Source organism: Sminthopsis crassicaudata, chromosome 4, assembly GCF_048593235.1.
Source record: "Sminthopsis crassicaudata isolate SCR6 chromosome 4, ASM4859323v1, whole genome shotgun sequence".
NCBI classification, from domain to species: Eukaryota; Metazoa; Chordata; class Mammalia; order Dasyuromorphia; family Dasyuridae; genus Sminthopsis; species Sminthopsis crassicaudata.
In genome coordinates this window covers 294,194,119-294,218,993 of record NC_133620.1, presented here as the reverse complement: position 1 = coordinate 294,218,993, position 24,875 = coordinate 294,194,119, and the positions used below count along the sequence as shown (strand labels likewise).

Below are 24,875 nucleotides of genomic sequence, written 5' to 3'. Positions count from 1 at the left end.
CTGTGAAGGAACGTGGCCGCAGCGCCCTCTCACATTGGAAAATGAGATGTTTGGACCGCCCTCGGTTAACCCAACCTTTCACCCATTGGTCAATACGAGTCCGGAGGGGAGGGTTTAGAACAAGGTCATTTAACTGCGAAGAGGGAGAGTGGCGAGTGATTCGTTTAAAAATAAAGGTGAAATGTAATATAATTAAAATCAGTATTTGGAAAAGGAAAAAGGCATTATCTGTCCCTGGGCTGAGAGAAAAGCCAGAAATTTTAAAAATATGCATATCACAATTATAATCGGGCGCTATTTATAACTAAAAATCGACGCTGGGAATTGTAGTTTCTGTCAATCTGAGCACAGGAAAGACTCTTCCACCGCTCTTCTCTAAGGCGAACTATTTTCTACGCATGCGTAATGTTAGAAAGCTATGAGAACTGGGCTCGCTCCTAGATTCTGGTGGAAGGGGTTAGACAGGTGGGGGTCAGGGAGCGCGCGGGCTTGTGGCCACCTGTTGTTCTTCCCCTCTTTGTAGGTCGCCAGTCCAAGCTTTATCTCCCCCTTCCCCAGATTTCTGACGCCTCTCCCTCTTATTCTCCCTTCCCCTGGTGTAGGAGGAGGCCTTTAGGGCGTCTCCAAAGACCACCCCGAGCATTTGGAGGTGAGCCGAAGGTACTTTAGGAGTCTTAAAACCTTAGTCCTGCCCCTGCATCCCAAAGCTAAACAGTTTCCCCGGAAGAGAGGAGTGATCTTAAGAAAGTCCTGTCAGGATCTGATACCTGGCGGAAAAGAAGTCAGACCCACTCTGGGTAGGAGAGGGCGGTAGAGAGGTAAGCTGCAGTAACTCTGCAGGAGAGTAAAAGGAGATTCAACAGGTTCAGGAACAGTGAAAACAGCATAAAGCGAAATCGGAGTTATGTGGACATTTGAAGTAATAGTGGGATCTTCAAGATAGTTAACATTGAGGAAAGGCTTGTTAGTACTTGGTATGATAGTAAATTGATAACATTTGAGTGTCATGGATACTGTGTTAAACCTTGAGGGTAAAAAAAGGCAAATAACTGTTCAGGGCATATATATATATACTGTGTAAATGTATAGAATTAGATGTTTCGGGTACTGTCAATGTAGGAATTTGTTTTACAGATTTGTATCTTTATGTTATAAGGGTTTTGTTTTTCCTTTTTATTTGTTGCTTTGGGAAGAACGAGGAAGGTTTTTCCAATCCAACCCTAGGACTCAGTAAATTGGAAACTCATTTTGTATGTTATTTGTTAAGTTCAATATTTTAAAATTACAGAAATGGGCATGTTTTAGGACATCCTTGGGGAATCTGGATTAAGAAGTCTTAATGTATCCCAGTAGATACAGTTATTTAAAGTCTGTTATCAGTTTATCAGTTTTCTATCCTATAACCCTTATTTCCCTATTGTCTTGAATCTGTTGCCTCTCCAGGTTTTAATTGAGAAAGTGGCAGTTTCTTTGAAACCCACTTATAAAATATATCCAAAGGTAAATGGAAGGGAGAGGGAAGAAAATGAAATGAAAATTCCATTTTGGAGTATAGACTATTCATAACCTCAAAATTCTAGAACCCCCACTATGCTTAACTTGTACAACATATCTAGTGCACTGAAACTTCCTGCTTGATAAAATCTGCCAAAGCTTAAAACTCTACTGACATAACCTTTATTAACTTGGGTTAACTCCACATTTTGATGAAATATCAGAATAGAATTTCTACCTCATCCTGTACAGTCTAATCTAAATATTGACTCTTCCCAAAACTTTGATTCGCTTTTCCTATAGAAAGCAGAAAAAAATTCAGAATGATCACATACAAATTCCAGGCCTAGCTGGATTTTGGCTCTGCCTTTAATAAATGTTAGGCAGTAATGAAAACTGTTAACTTTTTTAACATTGTTAAAAAGGAATTTTTTTTACATTTTTATTTCTGTTAACAAGCATTTATTAAGTACCCATTATATACCAGACATGCCAGATATTGTACAAATCTCTGGAGATGACCAAAAAAAAGGCAAAAGTCAATCCTAGCTCTCAAGTAACTCACAGTCTAATGGGCAAAAGGACATATAAACAAGATAGATAGATAGATAGATAGATAGATAGATAGATAGATAGATAGATAGATAGATAGATAGATAGATAATAAATTGGAAATAATTAACTGAGGAAAGGAACTAAGATTAAAGATGACTGGAAAAGTCTTCTTGTAGGAGGTGGAATTTTAGCTGAAACTTGAAGGAAAACTAACAGGCAGGAATAAGGTGGAAGAGTATTCCAGAAATGGGAAACAAATGAAAATGCATGCATATTATTCTAGGCTTTTGCCTGAAGAAAAGTGGAATCCAGTGTTACTTACTGGTGGGATTACATGGGAGTCAGCAATACAGTAAAAGACTAGGATGGTGGGGATGGGAGAGGTTATTAAAAACTTTGAAAACCAAACAGAAGGTTCAGTATTTGATCTTGGAGGTAATAGGGAGTCACTGGAATTTTTTGAGTAGAAGGATGAAATGGTCAGATCTACACTTTAGGAAGTTTGATAACTGAATAAAGTAGGGAAAATTTTGAATTGGTCATTAACCAAAAGGAAATCAAAATAGCTAATCCATGAAGTAATGAGGACCTTTACCTCAGAGAAGGAGACATGTGAGAAATATATGAAGGTAATAATATCAATAGGATTTGGCAGTAATAGAGTGAGGATTTAATGATGACACCTAGTTTTGAGCCTGAGTGAGTGTTTGATTGAAAGAATGGCATAGGTAAATTAAGAAAAGGGGATGGTTTTGGGGAGAAAAAAATTAATTCAGTAATGGATAATGTACTGAAATTAAGATGTCTATGGGATCCATTTTGAGGTGATCAATAGTTGAAAATTTAAGTCTGGAGGTAGGGAGCTAATGAGATCAAGCAAAATCGTGTACAGAAAGAAAAAAAAAAAAAAAGGGCCCTCCACAGAGCCCTTGGAGACATCCTCTATTAACTGGTTCAAATATAAAATCCTCTGTTTGATTTTCAAAACTAAACCCAGTATTACCTTTCCAGTTGTCTTAATATATTCCCCTCTACTTTGTGATCCATTGACACTGGCCTCTTTGCAGTTCCTCACACATGACATCCCAGTGTTGTTATTGGCAGTGCCCCTGGAATGCTCTCCTGCCTCACGAAAGCCTCTTGTTTGCCTGGTTTTCTTCAAGTTTCAGCCAAATTCTCACTACAAGAAGCCTTTTCAATCCTGCTTAATCTAAATGCCTTCCTTTTAAAATTATCTCCAATTCAACCTGTATCTATCTTGTTTATACATAGTTGTTTACATGCTGTTTCTTCCACTTAGACAGTGAACTCCTTGAAATCAGGGGACTGTCTTCTTATTTTGTATCAATATCAACATAATAGGAGCATAATAAATTCTAGCTTTCTGATTGTTTCACTGATTGATACCTCCTTTTAAACCAGTACTATATAATTTTAGTGATTATTGAATTGTAATACAGTTTGAAATCTGATGATAATCCTCTTCTCACTTTTTTCATTATTGCCTTTCAAATTCTAGTGAATGAATTTTGTTATTTTTCCCCTAAATTTAGAAAACATTCCTTTTGTGGGTTGGTATGGCCCTGAAAAAGTAAATTAATTTATTCATTGTCTTTTTTTATTGTATTGACTTAACATTTCTCAAATTATTTAGTCTTCATTTCTGCAAAACAGAACTTACTTCCTATAATTTTGCTGGTGTTATTCAATATTTCAGTTAACTTTTTAGTTGTCTCTCTTGGATTCTATAAATATAATATATCATCTGCAAAAAAAGATAATTTTTGTTTTTTTTTCCATTTCTTTTTCTTGTTATTGCTGTTGTTAGCAATTCTAGGACTATACTAAATAGTTTAGTGATCATAATAGGTACCCTTACTTTAGACCTGATCTTATTGAAAAAATACATCATTAATTAAATCCAAAGTGCATATACTTTGATCCAGTTGTGTCTCTACTGGGCCTGTATCCCAAAGAAATCATAAAAAAGGGGAAAGGATCTATGTGTGCAAAAATATTTGTAGCAACCCTTTTGTAGTGAATACTTGAGTGGCTTGAGTGCCCATCAGTTGGAGAATGGCTGAATAAATTGTGATATATGAATGTTATGGAATATTATTGTTCTGTAAGAAATGGCCAGCAGGATGATTTCAGAGAGGCCTGGAGAGACTTACAGGAACTGATACTAAGTGATGTAGAGAACATTGTACACAGCAACAGCAAGATCAATTCTGATGGATATGGCTCTTTTCAACAATGAGGTGATTCAGGCCAGTTCCCATGGTCTTGTGATGAAGGGAGAGGACTGTGGGGACTGAGTGTGGATCACAACATAATATTTTCACCCTTTTTTAATTGTTGTTTGCTTGAATTTTGTTTTCTTCCTCATTTTTTTTTAATTTTTTTTTTTAATTTTTTACTTTTTGATCTGATTTTTTGTGCACCATAATTGTAGAAATACGTATAAAAGAATTGCACATGTTTAATATATTGGATTGCTCCTTGCCTGGGAGAGGGAGAAAGGGGAAGGGAAAGAAAACCTACTTCACCCATGATCATAGGTTTTTATTCTTTCCTTTTGATATCCTATACTTCTTCTACCCTATAACATATGGGTTCTGCCTATTACTAGTCCCATCCCAAAACTGTCCTCCCTCTTAGACCACTGTTTTGCCCCTGCCTTCTATTTCCCTTTTTAGTATGTGTTTCTATGCTGTGTATGTGTATGGTACAATTGTATTTGATCTTCCTTATCAGATTCAGATGAAAGAGAAGTGCATGGGATACCTACCCCTCCCCAAAACCTAACTTTTCTTCCATGATTATATGATCTTCACCTCTATTATGCTTAATAATTTATTTCACTTTATTCCTGCTTTCCTTCCAGTTCCTCTTTCCCTTTTTTGTTTTTTTTCTTAAAACATTAAAACAGAACAAAACCATCCACAGAATTTCTGCCATTTTAGTGTTTCTCTGACTCTTTAAAGTTTTAAGGTTCTGAGGAAATAATTCTTATCCCCCATTAAACATATAAATGACTCATCCCCACATATTTCCTTTCAATTAAACAAATATATCTACCTTTCTGGGAGGGTTTTGTTTTGTTTTGTTTGTTTTTGAGGGGGGGAGAAGTTGTCACTGTTTTTCTATTTCTAAATGTTTACTTAGTTTTGCCCTTTTCTTCAGGAATGCTTGGAAATCCTCAATTAAATTAAAAGCTCATTTTTTTCCTCTAGGATTACTTTGTTTTGACATAAATGTTCTTGACTTTTGAAATATCATATTCTATGATAAATACTCAATCTTAGACAATACTTATCAAATGAGATAATATTTGTTAACGTATTTAGAATTTGGCTGGCACATATTAGGTACTTAATGCTGGATAGCTAAGTGGCATATTGAATTGAGCATTGGGCTTACTATCAGGAAGACCAGAATTCTAATTTGACCCCAGGCAATACTATGTGACTTGAGTAAAATCACTTAATCTCTGTGTCCGGAACCTCAACTGTAAAATAAGGATCATAATCATAGCACCTCTTCTCAGGGTTGTTGTAAAGGATCAAATGAGATTACATTTATAATATAGCAGACATTAATAATTCCCCCCCCTCACCTCCCCACCCCCACCCTTTCCTTCCCCTTATTGTGGCTCCTGGAAACTGGATTTTGACTATCCTGTGCTTGAGAGCTTAAATTTTAAAGTTTCCTTCTGGAGGTAACTAGTGAATTGCTTCTATTTTTATTGTGCAATCTTCATTTATAATTTTCTGAAATATGATAATTGAGTTTTTTCCTGATAATAATTTTCAGATAGATATTCCAATAATTCAATTGTTTCTCCTCTTTCCGGGTCAATTATTTTTGATACTATTTTTTTATTTTCTTTTTCCAATGTTTTTTAGCTTTATATTTTTTGTATTGTTCAATTATTGTTTTCTATCTGACCCAATGCAATTTTCAGAGCATTCAATTCTTAAGTGATCACTTTGTACTGGGTTTTCCAAAGTGTCTATTTTCTTCCCTTCCTAGTTTTTCTATCTGTATCATATTTCCTTTTGGTAACTCTTGTATTCTATGTGTCCAGGACATTTTTGATCTAAATTTTTTACTTGTAATGGGGTCGATATCTATTTTGATATAATGATTGGAGTTTTCTTTGAATTGCTCATGAGAGGACCTAGTGCTTGATAACTGAATGATGTGAGAGGGCCTTTCAGTTTCTGACTTTAGTAGGACTAGGTCCTTCTCTGGAGCTGCCCCAGGACTAGGCTTTGTCTCAGGGCTCTTTCTTATGGGATTCTAGGACTTCTCCAATGTAGAGACCTCCCCTCACCTCTGTCCCATGCTTATTTGATCTAGAGCTGGGCTGGATTTTGCCTAGGCCTTTTTCTTTTGCAGTTGAGCTCTAGCCACTGGTACCATGCTATGTCCTTCCTAGAAAGCCCAAAGGCTGATCTCCCTTCTAGGCTAAGGATGTATTTGAGTATTTTTAGGCCTGGTACTGTCTTAGGCTTTGTTTGGCTTAGCCTGAACTGTACTGCCTGGAATTAGAAGCTTCTTTCCTGGATATGGGTGCAGGCAGGCAACCAAAGGCTATAGTAAGGGTCAGTTTGGGCTAGGATATTCTTTGGGTTGTCAACAAGTTATCAACTTTATAAAACTTACGTGAAAACTAGGCTTATTACAAAAGAAAGGGATATATATATATATGTGTGTGTGTGTGTGTGTGTGTTTGTGTGTGTGTGTGTGTGTGTATATGTATATATATATATATATATATATATATATATAGAATGCAAAGAATTCACAGTCCATACAGAAGTTTGCATAAGCTTGTAACAGTCCAACAAAGGAAGGAAGAAACACAAATTTTCACCTAAAAGAGTGTGGCATGGGAGGGGGAAAGGTGCAGGAAAAATGGGAAAAGAAGAAAACCCCTCCTGAAGGAGAGGAACAAGGCAGTGGCAAAAGTTGAATTATTTTCCCTTAGGAACTGGTAGACCATGAAGATATAATTGTCAACTTGTCTACAAGAGGCTAGGCTATCCAAGCAGTTTCTCAGCCTAGTGCAGATTGACTGGCATCTGCCTTGATTCCCAAGAACACTCAGTTCTTCTTGATTATAGCACTTTCTCTTTCACCACCTATTTGTCTCGGTCAAGATCAGGTAGCTACCCTTGTGTGGGGGATTGTAGGGTCTACTAGGTATCACCTGGATTCCTTTGACTTCCACCTTCCATAGAGTGGGCAGAGTATTGGTAGGGAGTTGCCCCCCTCCTCCCAGAAAAGTCTTTAACATTCAGGGTACTGAATGGTTTGCCTGTGTTGCTACTTCTTCCACAAACCCCCTATCCTATGCTGGCAAGCCCTCTTGCTGCCCTCGGGATTCTGGTTAATTGTGCAGTTCTGCAGAGGATGAAATTACTGTGGGATCTCATTGTATTGTTTGGTCCTATTTTTAGATTTTTGTTGGAGTAAGTGTGGGGGATTGAGGCTGTCTGCTTCCTCTTAAGCATTCATTTTGGCCAGAAGTTCTAAGAGCTTCTCAATGAACAGATTATATTTTGGGGTTGATCTATGTTAATTTATAGTCTGCCCACCCAGTTGGAGGGTGGTGGTCTCTGAGGAAATAGGTGGCTTTCCTCCAGGATAATATGTAAAGAAAAAGCTTTGGAGAACATGTGGACACTCTTGTAACTGGTTCTGGTTGGCTAACCACATAGTGAATGAGAAGCTCTCTGATTGGCTTCAGAGCAATAAAAACCTCCTGGCTGTATCAGCTACTTCCTTTCACTCTGGTGATGCCTTCTTTCACAGCTGCTGGTGAGTAACCCTATGGGAAGAGGGAAGCCCTTAGGTCCATCTTCCCCTTTAATGCTATATAGGCCTGAAAAATGATCTTTGATCCTTGCCCTTTCTGTTAGTTCTTTTCCATTCTATGTGAAGAAGGCTGAATATCTGAACTTTAGAGTTTTAAAGGGTAGGAGAAGGAGCCACAGAAACCTAGGAGTCAGAATGCAAGCCAGATTTTGTAGTCAAATTTTTTTGCTTTTGATGCCCTGAGGAAAAGGATAAATATTTAGGAGTGACTTTGGGATCTCAGGGAAAGGACTCATTTAGGCAATCATGATACTTTTTAGATGTGAAGTTGGTGGGACTAGATGGGAATAGAATTAAGTTTTGAGCCTATTACCCCAGAAATGGAGGTGATGTATGGGAGAGTATGTTACAGAAGTATTAGTAAATGCTTGTATATTTGTCCTTGCTATAGCTTTATAATAAATCTTATGTCAAATCTAATTTATACCAAGTAGTTAAATGAAACAGACACCAGTAAATGGCCTCCTAATAAGTGCAGAACACAAACAGTAGTGGGACTGAAGTTAATGGCATAGAAAAGAGATAACTCCAATCTTCCAGAATCCTAAGGGAGTTGAAACAGTCTGGTACTGAAAGAGCCAAACTACATTCTAGGTGCCTAGGAGTCATCTCTAAAATGTTAAGCATTTCTTAAAACTTTCCTTAAGGATGCCTATCAGATTCTCTATAGGAGAACTATAAGTTAATATGTATAAGGTGTTTTGCAACCATAAAATAAGAGCAGTAGTTCATTGATCATCCCATCCCATTTTAAAATAATTACTTTTGTGAAGAATGCTTCTTGATTAAAATTAGTCAAAACTGATTGAAACATATTTCCTTGAAATAATCAAACCTCTTTAGTGAGAGAGACTTGATTATACACTGAAAAGAGGGAGCTATCTCAAAACCAGGTAGTGATTCAAAGGCTATAAAAGTAGAGATGAAAGAGTAGGATCTTACAGAATTGAACCAGAAAAAAATGACAGTCTAGGGACAACCAGCAAAATGAGAAAGAGAAAGTAAGACTCCATAGTAGCAGAGAAAGCAGATATGGTGGAAGGTCATTGACCTTTATAAAAGGCACAGGATTTAGACAGAAGCCACCAGTATCTACCTACTTAAGAAGTAAGGGAAATCCTTAAAAAAAAAAAAAAAAAAAAAAAAAAAAATGCTTTTTTTCCAGCTTCTTTTATCTTTCTATCTATAGGCATTACATATAGCTTGTGTTTAAAAAATTTTCAAATTTAACATTGTAAATGGAATTATATAAACATTTAGTTACTGTCCCTTTCTGAATTTCCTTATGCTCTCATCTATTTTTAAATGGTTAGTTGACACTTTTTTTTCTTTCTTTTTGATATTACAGTCCTTCTACTACCTAACACTCTTTTCCAACCCTTTATTTGAAAACTTAAAGTTCATGAAGTGGGAATCATTCTGCACTTGTCATTTTGTTGGTCAGAGTTCTTAAATCATAATTATTTTTATTTACAATATTGGTATACAGTTTATATAAATTTATATATTTTTATAAATGTATTCTCCTGGTTCTGTTCTCTTTACTTCATAATATTTCATACAATCCCAGACATCTCTGAATCCTTCCTTTTTGTCATATCTTACAACTTAATGACATTCCATTGCAATCACATATCATAAATTACTTAACTTCAGAAATGTTTTAATTTAAATTTTTCTTATTATTAGTGATTTGGGATATTTTTATGTAATTGTTAGTAGTTTACATTTCTTCTTTGAACACTTACTGTTGGTTGCCTTTGTACCTGTTGGAATGACTTTTTCACATAAATTTATATCAGTTTCCTATGTTACTTATCAGACCTTTACCAAAAAAAACCTTTTATAAAAATTTATCTTTCCCTCTCCTCCTCCACTCTCCCCTCACCACCTCCACCAACCCCATTTTCCTTCTAGTTATATTGCATTAATTTTGTTTGTGTAGAAACTTATAGGTTTGATATTCTAATTTGAATCTTCCTCAAAACAATGTTTGGTTTACTTTTCCTATACCTTTCCCCCTCCCATGCCATGCCCCTTTAAGTGAATCATTTGATTTCCAAGGTGTAAATGCTCACTGAAAATTAGATAATTGTTTTGTGAGAGTCAGTATTAATTGATTTTAGCATATCATTGACCTCATATTTATCTACCCATCAGATTAGCAAAGATGGCAAAAAAGGAAAATAACAATTGTCAGAGGAATTAGGTGTTAGACACATTAACATACTATTAATAGGGCTATTAAGTGATAGTCATTCTGGAAAGTAATTTGGAACTTTACCCCAATTAAACTATGCAAACCATTTGCCCTGTAATCTCTATTAAGACCTTATTACAAAAATATTAAAGAGAGGAAAAGAAACCATATGTACAAAAATATCCACAGCAGCACTTTTTGTTGTAGTAAAGAATTGGAAACAGAATATAGATACATCATTTGGGAATGACATTTATACCTTGGAAATCAAAATAGACAAATGCTACAAATCAGGGTTTGATTTACTATTTTGCTGATTGTCTAGACTTAAGAAAGTGATAGGGAAATGTTAATAATACAAATTATATTTAAATCTATTTCATGGGTATATTTGTGGAGGAGGGAAGACCCAGTTCTTAAACATTTATCAGGTAGAAACCTTAATTGTTTTAATTTCAACTTCTTTTTAGTGATCTGGAAAAATTTTATGTGGTTGTTAATAGTTTACATTTCTTCTTTTGAATACTTACTGTTGGTTCATATCCTTTGAACATTTACCTGTTAGGAATGACTTTTATTAACATAAATTAGTTCCAGTTTCCTATATAACTTAAAGATCAGATCTTTATCAAAAAAAAAAAAACTTTCAAGAAGAATTTCTCTTTTTCTCCCCCCTCAATTCTCCTTCTAGTTATAACCACATTAATTTTGTTTTTATAGAAACTTGTCAGTTTTATATTCTAATTTGAATCTTCCTCCCTCTAAGCTCTCAAGAATTGATGAAGAAGACTTTATCCTAATGACCATGAGAAAGTCCTGCAAAGGAATAGGGAATTGGGGTTAATGGGGGAAATGATATCTCAAGAGATATTATCCTTATCTTTCTATTTTGCAGGAGCAGTCAAGAAGGAAGTTGGGATGACTTTAGAACTATATGAATCCTAGGCTTGAGCAGAATTTGACTCTTTGAAGTCTGAGGATGTAGATATTCTAGCTATTCTAGAAATAACCCTAGTTCCTTTTTCTGTAAGAAATTTTTTCCTGATAATGATTTGAAAGGAAAATAAAATTCATATCTATTTTTGAGTAATTAACATTTAATTTCTTATTCTTTTTTTTCCAACAGAAAGAGAAAATAGTCATAGCACCTAAGCTAAATGATGACAACCTTAAAGAACAAAGGTGAGTCAAAAGTAGGAGATACTTCTTTTCCTTCCATTCTTTTTTTCCATTTTCTAGTCTCTGACCATCCACTGGATGTCCATTAAGGACAATCCTTTCAGCAACTGAAATAAAAAATCCTTGGCTAGATGATTCAGTAGGCAGGAAGTTGTACCTGAAATCAGGAAAACAATCTGAGTTGGAATTCTGCTCCAGATGCTTTCTAGCTATAGAAACATTAGAGTAAGTCACTTAATCTCTGTTTACCTCACTTTCTTCACTTGTAAAATGAAGGAATTGGAATTGATGGCTTTTAAAGTCTCCTCCAACTGTTAGATCCGTGCTCCTGTGATTCAGCTTTGTCCAGGCCAGTTTTCCTCCTCCTGTAGTATCAGTGATTGAATTTTCAATCTGAATAATATTCTGATTTTTAAGACATAACTATTTGGACATGAAAAAAAAAGGAGATGAAAGGACTCAGTGGGATAATTGGACATGGCAAATGTCCACAAATACAGTATCACCCAATAATTTCATTATTCTATTATCAAACTAGTGCTATGTGAGTGAGGTCTGAGAAGAAAGGAAATCTTATTTAGTAAGTAGGATGCTGGGCCTGAAATCAGGATGTTCTGGGTTCAAATCCTGCCTTTAGTACTAAGTGACCATATCCGTTACTCTCTTCACTTATCTTAGTTTCAGTTTTTTCTTATGTGTATATTTGTTGTAATTTGTAGGATTGAGGCTTAGAAGATACAATTTATGGAAAGAACTTTTTAAACTTTAAAATGCTATATGTAAACATCAGCAATAGGGAACGTAATACTTGGAAAGGCTTCATGGAGGAGATGACATTTGGTTTGGACTTTAATGAGATATAGATTGGGACTGGATTTTTTTCATTAGTATAGGAAACTCCCAGAAGAAAAAATTTCCATAAGCAATGCAGATAAGTACATTCTCTACAAGTTTTAGGACTAGAGATTTGGCTAAAGCTCAGGGTCATCCAGTGGGTAGAAGTCAAATATGGAACTCCAGAATAACTTTTTTAGCCTGGCTCTCTAACCATTGGTGCTTTAAGGGATAAATAACAATTCAGTAGTCAAGGAAAGAGAAAAAAGATGTTTTAGGCATAATGAATAGGGAAAGCTTGTATATGTACATCATATACCGAGTAAAACTGAATGGTTCCGTTTTACTAGGAACTTAGATGACATTTTTCTGCTCTCATGCAACTTGAGATTGAATAAGGGAGATAAAGTCATCTATATAAGTAGCATCTATACTGCACAGTAGAGTATATAATAAATCTCATTTAAAAAGATATAAACAAATTGTTATAGAAGTTCATTAGAGATTATTTTCATTTCAAGAATTATTAAATCTTTAGGAAGGAAATGACATAATACCTCTGCACTGGTAAACTTTCATTTGGCAGAGAAAAGTTAGCAGTGTATGAGCAAAGTAGCAAATTATTAAATGTATAATGTCCATGAAAAGAATAAAAAAAGTATAGCCATATAGCCTGCTTGGAACCAAAATATCATGTTAAGATGTTTGGACTTTATATTTTAAGGATATACAAAATGTGAGATAAGGCTTTGAAAAAGAGGTCCAACTTAATTTTGGGTAGAAAAAAGAGTATTGACCTAATTATATAAAATGCTATGTAGACTTTCCCTCTAGTAATGATGTAAGAGAACTAAATAGCACCCATAGATAAAAATAAGTAATCTTTTGAAAATAATTTATCTCACATTTGCATAAATTAGTTAATTGAATTTCTATGTTTTTCACTTTTCCATAAGCTCCTAGATACATATTAAAGACTTCTAAATGACCAAATTTCAGTTTCAGAAGGTGGCTACGGGCCAAAGAAGACTTTTATTTACTCCACCTAAAAAAAAAAAAAAAGCTTGCACCATGATCCCTTGCTCTCCAGATGCCCTTAACAATGAAGATATTCAGGAGATCAGGCTTCCTGGGGTGAATGCCCCACAATGCCAGCCAAAAGACAAGACAGAAAAAAAGAAAAAGGAGAAAATCACAAGAAAGAGTTCAGGAAGTGACAAGAAGGTGAAGGGGTCCCTAGCTACCAACATTAGCAAAGAACAAGCCACTAAAGGAGATGAGAGGAAAACAGAAAAGATATCTTACAAACAGGCTGGTAAAGATCATGTCATTTTTTTTACTTGTCTTCTGGCAGCTTCTCCTATAACCTTAAAAAAGGGAACCTTCCCATGTGGACAATTCTCCAGAATTAGGAGATGACCTATATTTTTTTGCTTTCATATCATTTTACTTGACTCCTTAACTTTTGGGACATTCATTCTCATATATAATTTCTCCCCCTCCTACTACAACTTTAATCCCTTCTTTCTCTTAATATATAAAAGTTTTGGTCCTAGAATTTATGAATAAAGGGGAATACTTTTTAAAGTCCTTTCTCCATTTTGGCTTCCTAGCAATCCTAGAATTGATTAAATGAATTAAGCCCTCAGTCCTGTGAGTTTCTTGTCTCAAACTTTCCAAAAATGTCTACTTGGCTATGGTTAAAAGTGGGAGGAGTTTCAAACAGCTCTATAAGCTCTCTATCTCTCTCACTCTTCCTCTCTTCCTCCCTCCCCCTTCTTTCCCCTCTCTTTCCTTCTTTTCTTCCCTCCCTCCCTCTCTCTCCCCTTCTCTCCTTTCCCTCTCTCTTTTCCCTCCCTCCGTCCTCTGTCTCTGTCTCTGTCTCTCTGTCTCTTTCTCTCTGTGACGCCAAGTCACAGTTTGAGGAGATTGTACAGTGTGTGCTTAAGAAATCCCCACCAGTGCCTTGATATGACCTGTGGAAGGAGAAGTTGGAGGTAAGGAGGGCAAAGTGGCAGGTATCTGAGCAAGAACAGGCTTACCAGCTCTCCCATTATTCTTCTCTATCTGATAGGCACAGAATAGAGGAAATTTTAGAAGGGAACCCGAAAGATCTTCTAGTTTATACATGAACCATTAGACAGCATTATAACCAAACTATCTGAGGTAGAGTCCATTTTTTAAAGCCCTTTATATGAGATTGAGCATATCCATGGTTTAAGTTCATTTTTTTTTTTACTGTACAAGTATTATATAAGCAAAAGTACTGTTTATAATATTTAAGTATTAATTACTTAAAATAATGGCCTTTCAGATATTTGAAGGTTAGCATTAAGCTTCCCAACCATTTTCCTGCCTTAGTTTTCTCTTTCTCAGGCTGCCTCAGTATATCCTTATTGACTTGATTCTATAGTTATGGAGGAAAAGCTAATTAAAAAATAGTAACTAGACCTACTTTTTGGTCTAGTATATGATAACTTTTCAATTAGCTTATAAGACTAAGGAAGTATATGGGGGGAGTGTGTGTATGTGTTTGTTCAATACCTTTTAAATCAATATCCTCTTGCAGAAAGGGTTTGATGGACAGGGGAATGTAAAATAGAATATCAGTGTCTACTACTATATCCAAATATTGACAGTATCACTCTAGAATATGGAAACAAATGGTTTCAAATCAATCTGAAAAACTTTACAGAACAAGTTGGTTTGAAAGCCATTGAAAACTAAAGGGGCATGTTTTTGGTTTAGAATAAGGAAAAGTTTGTACACATATACATACATACATTCATGTGTAAATATTTTATGCAGAACTTGTGATTTCATTAGTGTGGGACATTCCTGGTTTGGAAATTCTGCACTACTGGAGATAAACAACTCTTCTATAATTTACAGTGTTAGAAAAGTTGCTTGTGGTATTGAAAGATAAAGTGATTTGCCTTGGGTCATACGGTTTTTATGTGGCTAAGGCAGAACTTGAACTCAAATCTTTATGATGTCAAGGCTTGTTTTCCATATACCCTACCTCTTTTCTCCAAAGAATTAGAGTTACACAAAAGTTGATAAGAGTTAATGAATTTTCTATCACTGGAGGTATTGGATTCTTGATCAGGTACATTTTGGAGTAAATGAATTTCAAGATTCTTTCTAACATCAAAATTTGATAATTCTTCAATTTGGCAAATGATAAAGGGCTGTCTATTTCAGGAATAGAATAAGAGTTTAATCCAAGATATAGAGCCAGAAGGGGAAAGAATACTTATCTTCCTTTGGAAATTTATTATTTACAGTGTTGTATTTTTGTGGAGAATGGATTTGGGGCCATAGTATTTCAGAAACTTCACGTGCTCAATGCATTGAATATTCCCCAGGGGCAAAGAAGACAAATATTATTACTGCTATTACTGATGTGGATAGGTAAGTTTCTAAAGAAGTTTATAAGTTTATAAGTGAAGCAGAATACATTCCAGGAGTGGCTTACCTGTATAGTTAAGTGGGACACTCTTTCCTAGAGGTTGCTTAGTCCACGAGATACCTCTATTTGCCTAGGTTGCAGAAGAGGCCAGTGAGCCCAAATTGTCTTTGGAGTCTTAAGAGAATTTAGAATTCTTTAATTTTCCTTAACTCCTGTACCTTTGATCTCTATAAAGGGAAGGATACTACAAATAACTGCTTCCTGCAATTTTTCTAAAAATTATACTTCCAAAGAGCTGTTAGGGATACCTCATCCCCCCAGTATCCCTGTCTCTAAAGAAGACAGAATTGTTCCTGGGACCCAGTTACCCAAATCAGATTATTTAATCTCAGAGAGGAAACAGAACAGGCTTTCCTTAAGCATGAAAAGAAAAGAAACATGTAAATATCAACAGACAACCCCCTTAATATTAAACTTGGGAACTATTTCTAATGTAATAGGGAAATAGCAGATGAGGGGCATACAAGCTTGAACTAGAAATAGATCATTGTTACGACCTCTCTGTCCACCTACTTTATTTCTTAAAAAATAAAATCTTATTGTTATCTTTTTTATTTTCTTATCACCCATGTTGTAGTACTCTCCCTAGTAGAATAAGTCTGTTAAGCAGATCCTTCATTTGAATATGTTTTTTTCTATAGCTCAAGTCCCAATGACCCCACTTTCTTAATTCAGAGAGAACACGCTCTTGGCAATGTTGGCAGCTTAGTGGCGCAATAGATAGAGCACCAGCTGTGTGACCCTTTTCATCAGTTTCCTCCTCTATAAAATAAGATGGAGAAGGAAATGGCAAACCACTCTAGTATCTTTGCCAAGAAAACCCCAAATGGGTCATGAAGAGTTGGACACAGACTGATAAAACAACTATACAACAACAAAGATCATATTCCTCAGAACTGGGGGTTTCCTACTGATCAAAGAACTCTGCTGAAGGATGTCACTATTTTAGTGTGGAGAAATTCCTGTCCCTACAAGAGTCAAAGAACTGTTTGCTCTCAAGTGCTGAGTTCTCCCTCCATAGTTAGCTTTTTTCCACTTCTTCCACCTAGGGTCATATTCTGCTAAGTTATCTCTTGCCTCTATTCTGTAATCTTAGCTTATCTAAAATCTTACTTTTTGAAAAACCACCAGGAATATGACTGATTCTTGGTCAACCACTAGCTAATTGTCTTCTAATCTCATCAATTTTGATCCAAGAACTTCTCAGTACCTTGTAAAGAGGTATAATACATTGTAAACTTTTATACTTCAATCAAGGCTTAATTAGATACCTCATTATTTCTTTTACCTTCCTTACTCAGATTTAATCAACAAGGTTAAGAGGGAATCATTTGATTAGATAGGCACTGATCAACTCCCTTTCCTCCCACTCCCACTTCCTTTTGTCATTCCTTTTTTTTAATCATTGAATATATAGTTCTAGTGTTCTGTTGAATTTGCTTTGTTTCATTTATTAAGTCACTTAATTTCTCAATGCTGTAAGAGAACCCTCCAAAACTAAGTGAAATAACAACCCTCTCCTCTATCTGTAAAAAATTTTCCATATTTCCTTGAATTTCCTTCATATTTATAGCATTTTATGGTACCATAATATCCTATTATATTAATAAACACAATTTATTCAGCTATTCTCTAATTGCTAAAGAAATATTTTTTCATTGTTATTAGAACATGTGAATATTTTTGCACAGATCCTCTTTTTTTTTTTGCTGAGGCATTCAGGGTTAAATGACTTGCCCAGGGTCACACAGCTAAGAAGTGTTAAGTGTCTGAGGCCAGATTTGGACTCAGGTTCTCCTGACTTCTGGGCTGGTACTCTGTCCACTGTGTCACCTAGCTACTCCTCCATTTTGCTTTTTATGATACTTTTAATGTGATGTCCTTTAAGTAAAACTAATTGATTTTGTGACTTTTATTGCAAATTCCTGTACTATTCTACAGACTGTTAACACCAATCTGTCATTCCAACAAAAAATAAGAGTGAGTGACTATTTTCCTAGAGTTATAAAAACATTGCATTTTATTGTTTAAGTGATTTTTTTCCACCTGTACATATATCAACATTCATTTGCCATCTTTGCCAATATGATATTTGGTTTAATTTGCTTTTCTCTATTAGCAAGATATCATTTTATTATTTATAGCTTGCAATTCTTCCTTTGAAAACTGCTTCTTATATTCTTTGACCATTTGTTTATTTATTTGTTATTTTATTTAAATTAAAGCTTTTTATTTACAAAACATATGCATGGGTAATTTTTCCAACATTGACCCTTGAAAAGCCATTTGTTCCAAATTTTCCCCTCCTTCCTCCCACCTTCTCCACTAGCTAGCAGGTAGTGTAGCCCAATACACATTAAATATGTTGAAGTATATGTTAAATCTAATACATGTATACATATTTATACAGTTATCTTATTGTACAAGAAAAATCAGATTAAGAAGAAAGGAAAAGAAAAACTGAGAAAGAAAACAATGCAAGCAAATAACAGGGAGAGTGAGAATGCTATGTTGTGTTCCATACTCTGTTCCTAGAGTGTCTAGTTGGGTGTAGATGGCTCTCTTCATCACTGAGCAAGTGGAACTGGTTTGAATCATCTCATTGTTTGAAGAGAGCCAAGTTCATCAGAACTGATAATTGTATAGTCTTATTGTTGCTGTGTATATTGATTTCCAGATTCTGCTCATTTCACTCAGCATTAGTTCATGTGGACTTAACTTCTCCAAGCTCTTTGAAATCATCCTGCTGTTCCTTTTCCTACAGAACAATAGTATTCCACAGCATTCATATACCATAATTTATTCAGCCATTCTCCAACTGATGGGCATCCACTCAAGTTTCCAGTTTCTTGCCACTACAAAAAGGGCTGCCACAAACATTTTTGCACATGCAGGTCCCTTTACCTCCTTTAAGATCTCTTTGGGATAGAATCTCAGTAGAAACACTGCTGGATTAAAGGGTATGCACAGTTTGATTTTTTTTTTTTTTTTTTTTTGAGCATAGTTCCAAATTGCTTTCCAAAATAGTTGGATTCTTTCACAGGTCCACCAACAATGTAGCAGTGTTCTAGTTTCCCACATCCCCTCCAACATTAATCATTATCTTTTCTTGTCATCTTAGCCAATCAACTTTTCTTAGAGTTGTCCTAATTTGCATTTCTCTGATCAATAGCGATTTGGAGCACCTTTTTATGTGACTACAAATAGTTTCTATTTCTTCATCTGAAAATTGTTCATATCCTTTAACCATTTATCATTTGGAGAATTGATCATTTATTTTTAGGGGACTGGCTCTCTTACTCTTATAATTTGAATCAGTTCCTTATATATCTTGGAATATGACTTTTATTAGAGATGTTAGTAAAGATTGTTTCCCTCATTACCTATTTCTCTTCTAATATATAATTTTTTTAGTCATGAGTGATGAACCGTCCTCCTATCTGTAGATCTGAAGACAACCTCCATTTCCTATTAATTTGTTTATGATATCACTTTTTAAAAATATTTTTATGTTATAATTATAGCTTTTTTTTTTTTTGACAGTACATATGTATGAGTAATTTTTTACATTATCCCTTGTACTCACTTCTGTTCCGAATTTTTCCCTTCCTTCCCTCCACTCCCTCCCCTAGATGGCAGGCATTGCCATACATATTAAATATGTCATAGTATATCCTAAATAAAAAATATGTGTGCAGAACTGAATTTCTTGTTGCACAGGAAGAATTGGATTCAGAAGATAAAAATAACCTGGGAAGAGAAACAAAAAATGCGAACAGTTTACACTCATTTCCCAGTGTTCTTTCTCTGAGTGTAGCTGATTCTGTCCATCATTGATCAATTGGATCTGAGTTAGATCTTCTCTTTGTCGAGGATATCCACTTCTATCAGAACACATCCTCATACAGTATTGTTTTTGAAGTGTATAATGATCTCCTGGTTCTGCTCATTTCACTTAGCATCAGTTCATGTAAGTCTCTCCAAGCCTCTCTGAATTCATCTTGCTGGTCATTTCTTCCAGACCAATAATATTCCATAACATTCATATATCATAATTTACCCAACCATTCTCCAATTGATGGGCATCCCTTCATTTTCCAGTTTCTAGCCACTACAAAAAAGGCTGCCACAAACGTTTTGGCACATATAGGTCCCTTTCCCTTCTTTAGTATTTATTTGGGATATAAGCCCAGTAGTAGCACTGCTGGATCAAAAGGTATGCACAGTTTGATAACTTTTTGGGCATAATTCCAGATTGCTCTCCAGAATGGTTGGAGTCTTTCACAACTCTACCAACAATGCATCAGTGCCCCAGTTTTTCCACATCCCCTTCAACATTCATCATTATTTGTTCCTGTCATCTTAGCCAATCTCACAGGTGTGTAGTGGTATCTCAGAGTTGTCTTAATTTGCATTTCGCTGATCAATAGTGATTTGGAACACTCTCTTTTAATTTCATCATCTGAAAATTTCCTTTGACCATTTATCAATTGGAGAATGGCTGATTTCTTATAAATTAGAGTCAGTTCTCTATATATTTTGGAAATGAGGCCTTTATGATATCACTTTTTATATGTAAGTGATGTATTCATTTGGGGCTTATCTTGAAATATATTGTAAAGAAGTTTTAGTCTAAATCTAATTTCTGTCCAGCTTTGCCAACAGTTTGGTGGAATTTTTTTGTTTTGGTTTGGGATGTTTGTTTGTTTGTTTTTAATCAAATAGTCTTTCTCCCAGTTATTGGAGTCTTTTGTGTTTATTTGTATTTATTTGCTTCTTCATGTTTTGTGGCTAATTTGTTCCACTGATTGAATTTTCTTATTTTTAAAATTGTATGTACCAAATCATTTTAATGATTACTGCTTTGCATCAGTTTGAGATTTAAAACCTTTTCTTCTCACTTAATTTTTTTTTATTATTACCCTTAAGATTTTTGGTCTTTTTGTTACTTTTTATGAATTTGGTTATTTTTAAAAACATTCTTTAAGAAATTTGACTGTCATTGAATAAAGTAATTAATTTAGTTAATATTGTCATTTTTATAATATTTGTTTGACCTAATCATGGACAATGAATATATCTGCAATTTTTAGATCTGTGTGTGTTTCTGCAAAAGAGTGTTTTGTGATCCTTAGATAAATCTTAAAAGTTACCTTCCTAAATATAGGAAATGTTAAATGTCTGAGGTCCGATTTGAACTCATGTCCTGATTTCAGGGCTGGTGCTCTATCCACTGTGCCATCTCGTTGCCCCTTTCAATTAATTTGAGATGAATTTCTGGGGTTCTCTAAGTATACCATCATCTGTAAAAAAGAAATATCAATGATATATACATATCATCTATAAAAGGAAATAATTTTGGGGCAGCTAGGTGGTGCAGTGGTTAGAGCACCAGCCCTGAAGTCAGGAGGACAACACTTCTAGCTGTGTGACCCTAAGCAAGGCATTTAACCCCAATTGCCTCAGCAAAAAAAGAAAAAGGAAATAACTTTGTTTTCCTTTTGTGTTTTTCCCCCTCAATTTTCTTTTCTTATTGCTACAATTAACTTTCTAGCACTAAATTAAATAGTGGTAGTGGTAATGGGCACTTGACCTCTGACTTTTTTTTGGAAAGACCTTTAACTTTTCTCCATTATATATATTTGTTCCTAGATATGGATAAATACTATTTACTTTACTAAGGAAAGGTTCATTTATTTTTATGATTTCTAGAATTTTAATAGAAATCAGAGCTAGATTTTGTCAAAATTCTTTTCAGCATCTATTGAGATCATGTGATTTTTATCATATATGTTATTCATATTTTTATATATATAATCTTTCATATATTGAATCAACTGGTATAAACCCAGGAACCTGGGTAAAGTTTTTCTAATATGTTGTTTTAGCCTACTTGCTAATGCTGTATTTGCAATTTTTATATCTGCACAAACAAAATTCGTAGAGGATAAAAAATGAAACACTCAGAAGGTAAAAAATCGTTGTATCAAATTTCCCTGATAAAAGTTTAATTAAAAAGTATCAGGTGTAAAGGCAATTAGATTGGCTTAGTGCATTGATCAGAGAACTGCAAATTAAGACAACTCTGAGATACCACTACACACCTGTCAGATTGGCTAAGATAACAGGAACAAATAATGATGAATGTTGGAGGGGATGTGGAAAAACTGGGACACTGATGCATTGTTGGTGGAGTTGTGAAAGACTCCAACCATTCTGGAGAGCAATCTGGAATTATGCCCCAAAAGTTATCAAACTGTGCATACCTTTTGATCCAGCAGTGCTACTACTGGGCTTATATCCCAAAGAAATACTAAAGAAGGGAAAGGGACCTGTATGTGCCAAAATGTTTGTGGTAGTCCTTTTTGTAGTGGCTAGAAACTGGAAAATGAAGGGATGCCCATCAATTGGAGAATGGTTGGGTAAATTATGGTATATGAATGTTATGGAATATTATTGTTCTGTAAGAAATGACCAGCAGGATGAATACAGAGAGGGTTGGAGAGACTTACATCAGCTAATGCTGAGTGAAACGAGCAAAACTAGGAGATCATTATACACTTCAACAACAATACTATATGAGGATGTATTCTGATGGAAGTGGATATCTTCAACATAGAGAAGAGCTAATCCAGTTCCAATTGATCAATGATGGACAGAATCAGCTACACCCAGATAAGGAACACTGGGAAATGAGTGTAAACTGTTAGCATTTTTTGTTTTTCTCCCCAGATTATTTTTACCTTCCGAATCCAATTCTTCCTTTGCAACAACAACAACAAAATTCAATTCTGCACATATATATTGTACCTACGATATACTGTGACATATTTAATATGTATGGGAATGCCTGCCATCTAGGGGAGGGAGTGGAGAGGAGGGGAAAAATTCGGAACAGAAGGGAGTACAAGAGATAATGATGTAAAAAAATTACCTATGCATATGTACTGTCAAAAAAATTTATAATTATAAAATTAATTTTTAAAAAATTAATTAAAAAAAAAAGATTGGCTTAGTGTACACAGCACTGGACCTAAAGTCAGTGGACCTGAATTCAAATCCTAATCCAGACTGTTTTAACACTTCCTAGTTGTGTAAACAAGAAAAAAAAAAAAAAAACCCAGGTATAGATATATGTAACCAAAAGCCATTTCCCAATAGATAAGTGATCAAACAGTGTGAACTGTTCTTCCTTTTTTCTTTTTAATCATCCTTCATATTCCTCCCTCCAACATTCAAGATAATTTTGCTTGTGATTATTCCTTTATCTTTCTTGCCCTCCTACAAAGGAACTTTTTACTTTCTTCTTTGTCTATTTTTCCTCCTATTTCCCTCTTGAATTTAATTTATTTCTATATTGAGATCTGCATGTATAACCAACTGTATTTAATCTTCAGGAAGATCTGAGTTAAAAATAGATCTCAGACACTAGTTATGTGACTCTGGATAAGTCATTTAACCCCTATTTGTCTCAGTTCCTCATCTGTAAAATGGGGGGAGAAGAAATGACAAACCACTCTAGTATCTTTGTCAAGAAAACCTCATGGACAGCTATGGGTCATATAGAGTCAGGACTGAAACTGAACAATGACCCTTAAAGACTCAGAGAACCCTAGAGAATCAACTAAAAAACTATTAGAAATAATCCACAACTTTAGCAAAGTTGCAAGATACAAACCATATAAATCATCAACATTTTTATATATCACTAAGAAAATCCAATAGCAAGAGATACAAAGAGAAATTCAATTTAAAATAACTGTTGATAATATAAAATATTTGGGAATCTATCTGCTAAGGGAAAGTCAGGAACTATATAAGCAAAACTACAAAACATTTTCCATACAAATAAAGTCAGATCTAAGCAATTGGAAAAATATCAAGTGCTCTTGGATAGGTCGAATGAACATAATAAAGATGACCATACTCCCTAAACTAATCTATTTATTTAGTGCCACACCAATCACACCAAAATTCATCTGGAAGAACAAAAGGTCAAGAATTTCAAAGAAATTAATGAAGAGAAAAACAAATGAATGTGGCCTAGCTGTACCAGAACTAAAACTATATTATAAAGCAGAAGTCATCAAAACCATTTGGTACTGGCTAAGAAATAGAGAAGTTGATCAGTGGAATAGGTTAGGTTCACAGAATAAAATAGTCAATGATTATAGCAATCTAGTGTTTGACAAACCTAAAGACCTCAGCTTTTGGGATAAGAATTCAATATTTGACAAAAACTGCTGGGAAAATTGGAAACTAATATGGCAGAAAGTAGACATAGACTCATACCTAACACCATATACTAAGATAAGTATGGTTCATTAAAATGGGTTCATGATCTAGACATAAAGAATGATATTATAAACAAATTAGAAGAACACAGGATAGTTTACCTCTCAGATTTGTGGAGGAGGAAGGAATTTGTGACCAAAGAAGAACTAGAGATCATTATTGATCACAAAATAGATAATTTTGATTATATTAAGTTTAAAAGTTTTTGTACAAACAAAACTAATGCAAACAAGATTAGAAGGGAAGCAATAAACTGGGAAAACATTTTTACATCCAAAGGATCTGATAAAGGCCTCATTTCTAAAATATATAGAGAATTGACTCAAAATTATAGTACTTCAATTATAGTACTCCAATTAATAAATGGTCAAAGGATATGAACAGACAATTTTCAGATGAAGAAATTGAAACTATTTGTAGTCACATGAAAAAGTGCTCCAAATCACTATTGATCAGAGAAATGCAAATTAAGACAATGGGAGATACCACTACACACCTGTCAGATTGTTTATGTCAGCCCTTGACCTGCTTCTGATATTACTATTTCTTAGGGTTTTCTTTTTTGCCTTCTTTTGGTTTTATTTTGCTGTTTCTTGTCATGTCATTTTTTTCTGTCTGGCCCATTATAATTTTCAGAGCATTCAATTAAGTGCTTATTTTCTGTCAAATGTTCTAATGGTTTTTTTTTTGGGGGGGGGGGAGTTGGCTATTGTTTCTTCCTCCCTGTGCCCAGTTTTTTGTTTTTTTATTCTCCCTTTCAGACTTTACCTGGACTTATTGTAGTATTGCTGTCATCTTCAGAGTTTACCACTATGCATTTCTCATACCAAGATATTTCTAATGTTAATTGGAGAGTTTTGCTTGGTTTGTGCATGATGGGCTTGCTCTAGATTATCAGACTCAGCAAATAAACATCAGGCTCAGGATCTGAAGGGTCAGCTCCAGACTAGCTTCCTCCAA

General features: G+C 34.8%; 1 protein-coding gene across 11 annotated transcripts in view; it reads left to right on the top strand.

Annotated features, from left to right (window-relative positions):
• The first annotated feature begins 77 nt into the window (after positions 1-77).
• ZCWPW1 (zinc finger CW-type and PWWP domain containing 1) overlaps positions 78-24,875 on the top strand; it is a 41,477-nt gene continuing 16,679 nt past the window's right edge. For 3 of the 11 annotated variants that reach the window (XM_074311609.1, XM_074311610.1, XM_074311608.1), the window contains exons 1-2: positions 11,262-11,317; positions 13,148-13,463. In XM_074311609.1, the coding sequence (XP_074167710.1) occupies positions 13,220-13,463 (244 nt within the window). In that variant the 5' untranslated portion in view covers positions 11,262-11,317; positions 13,148-13,219. Of the gene's footprint in view, positions 177-425; positions 819-7,739; positions 7,879-11,261; positions 11,318-13,147; positions 13,464-24,875 lie in introns of those variants that run through there. The other 8 variants (XM_074311618.1, XM_074311613.1, XM_074311619.1 and 5 more) reach the window with 8 other exon arrangements.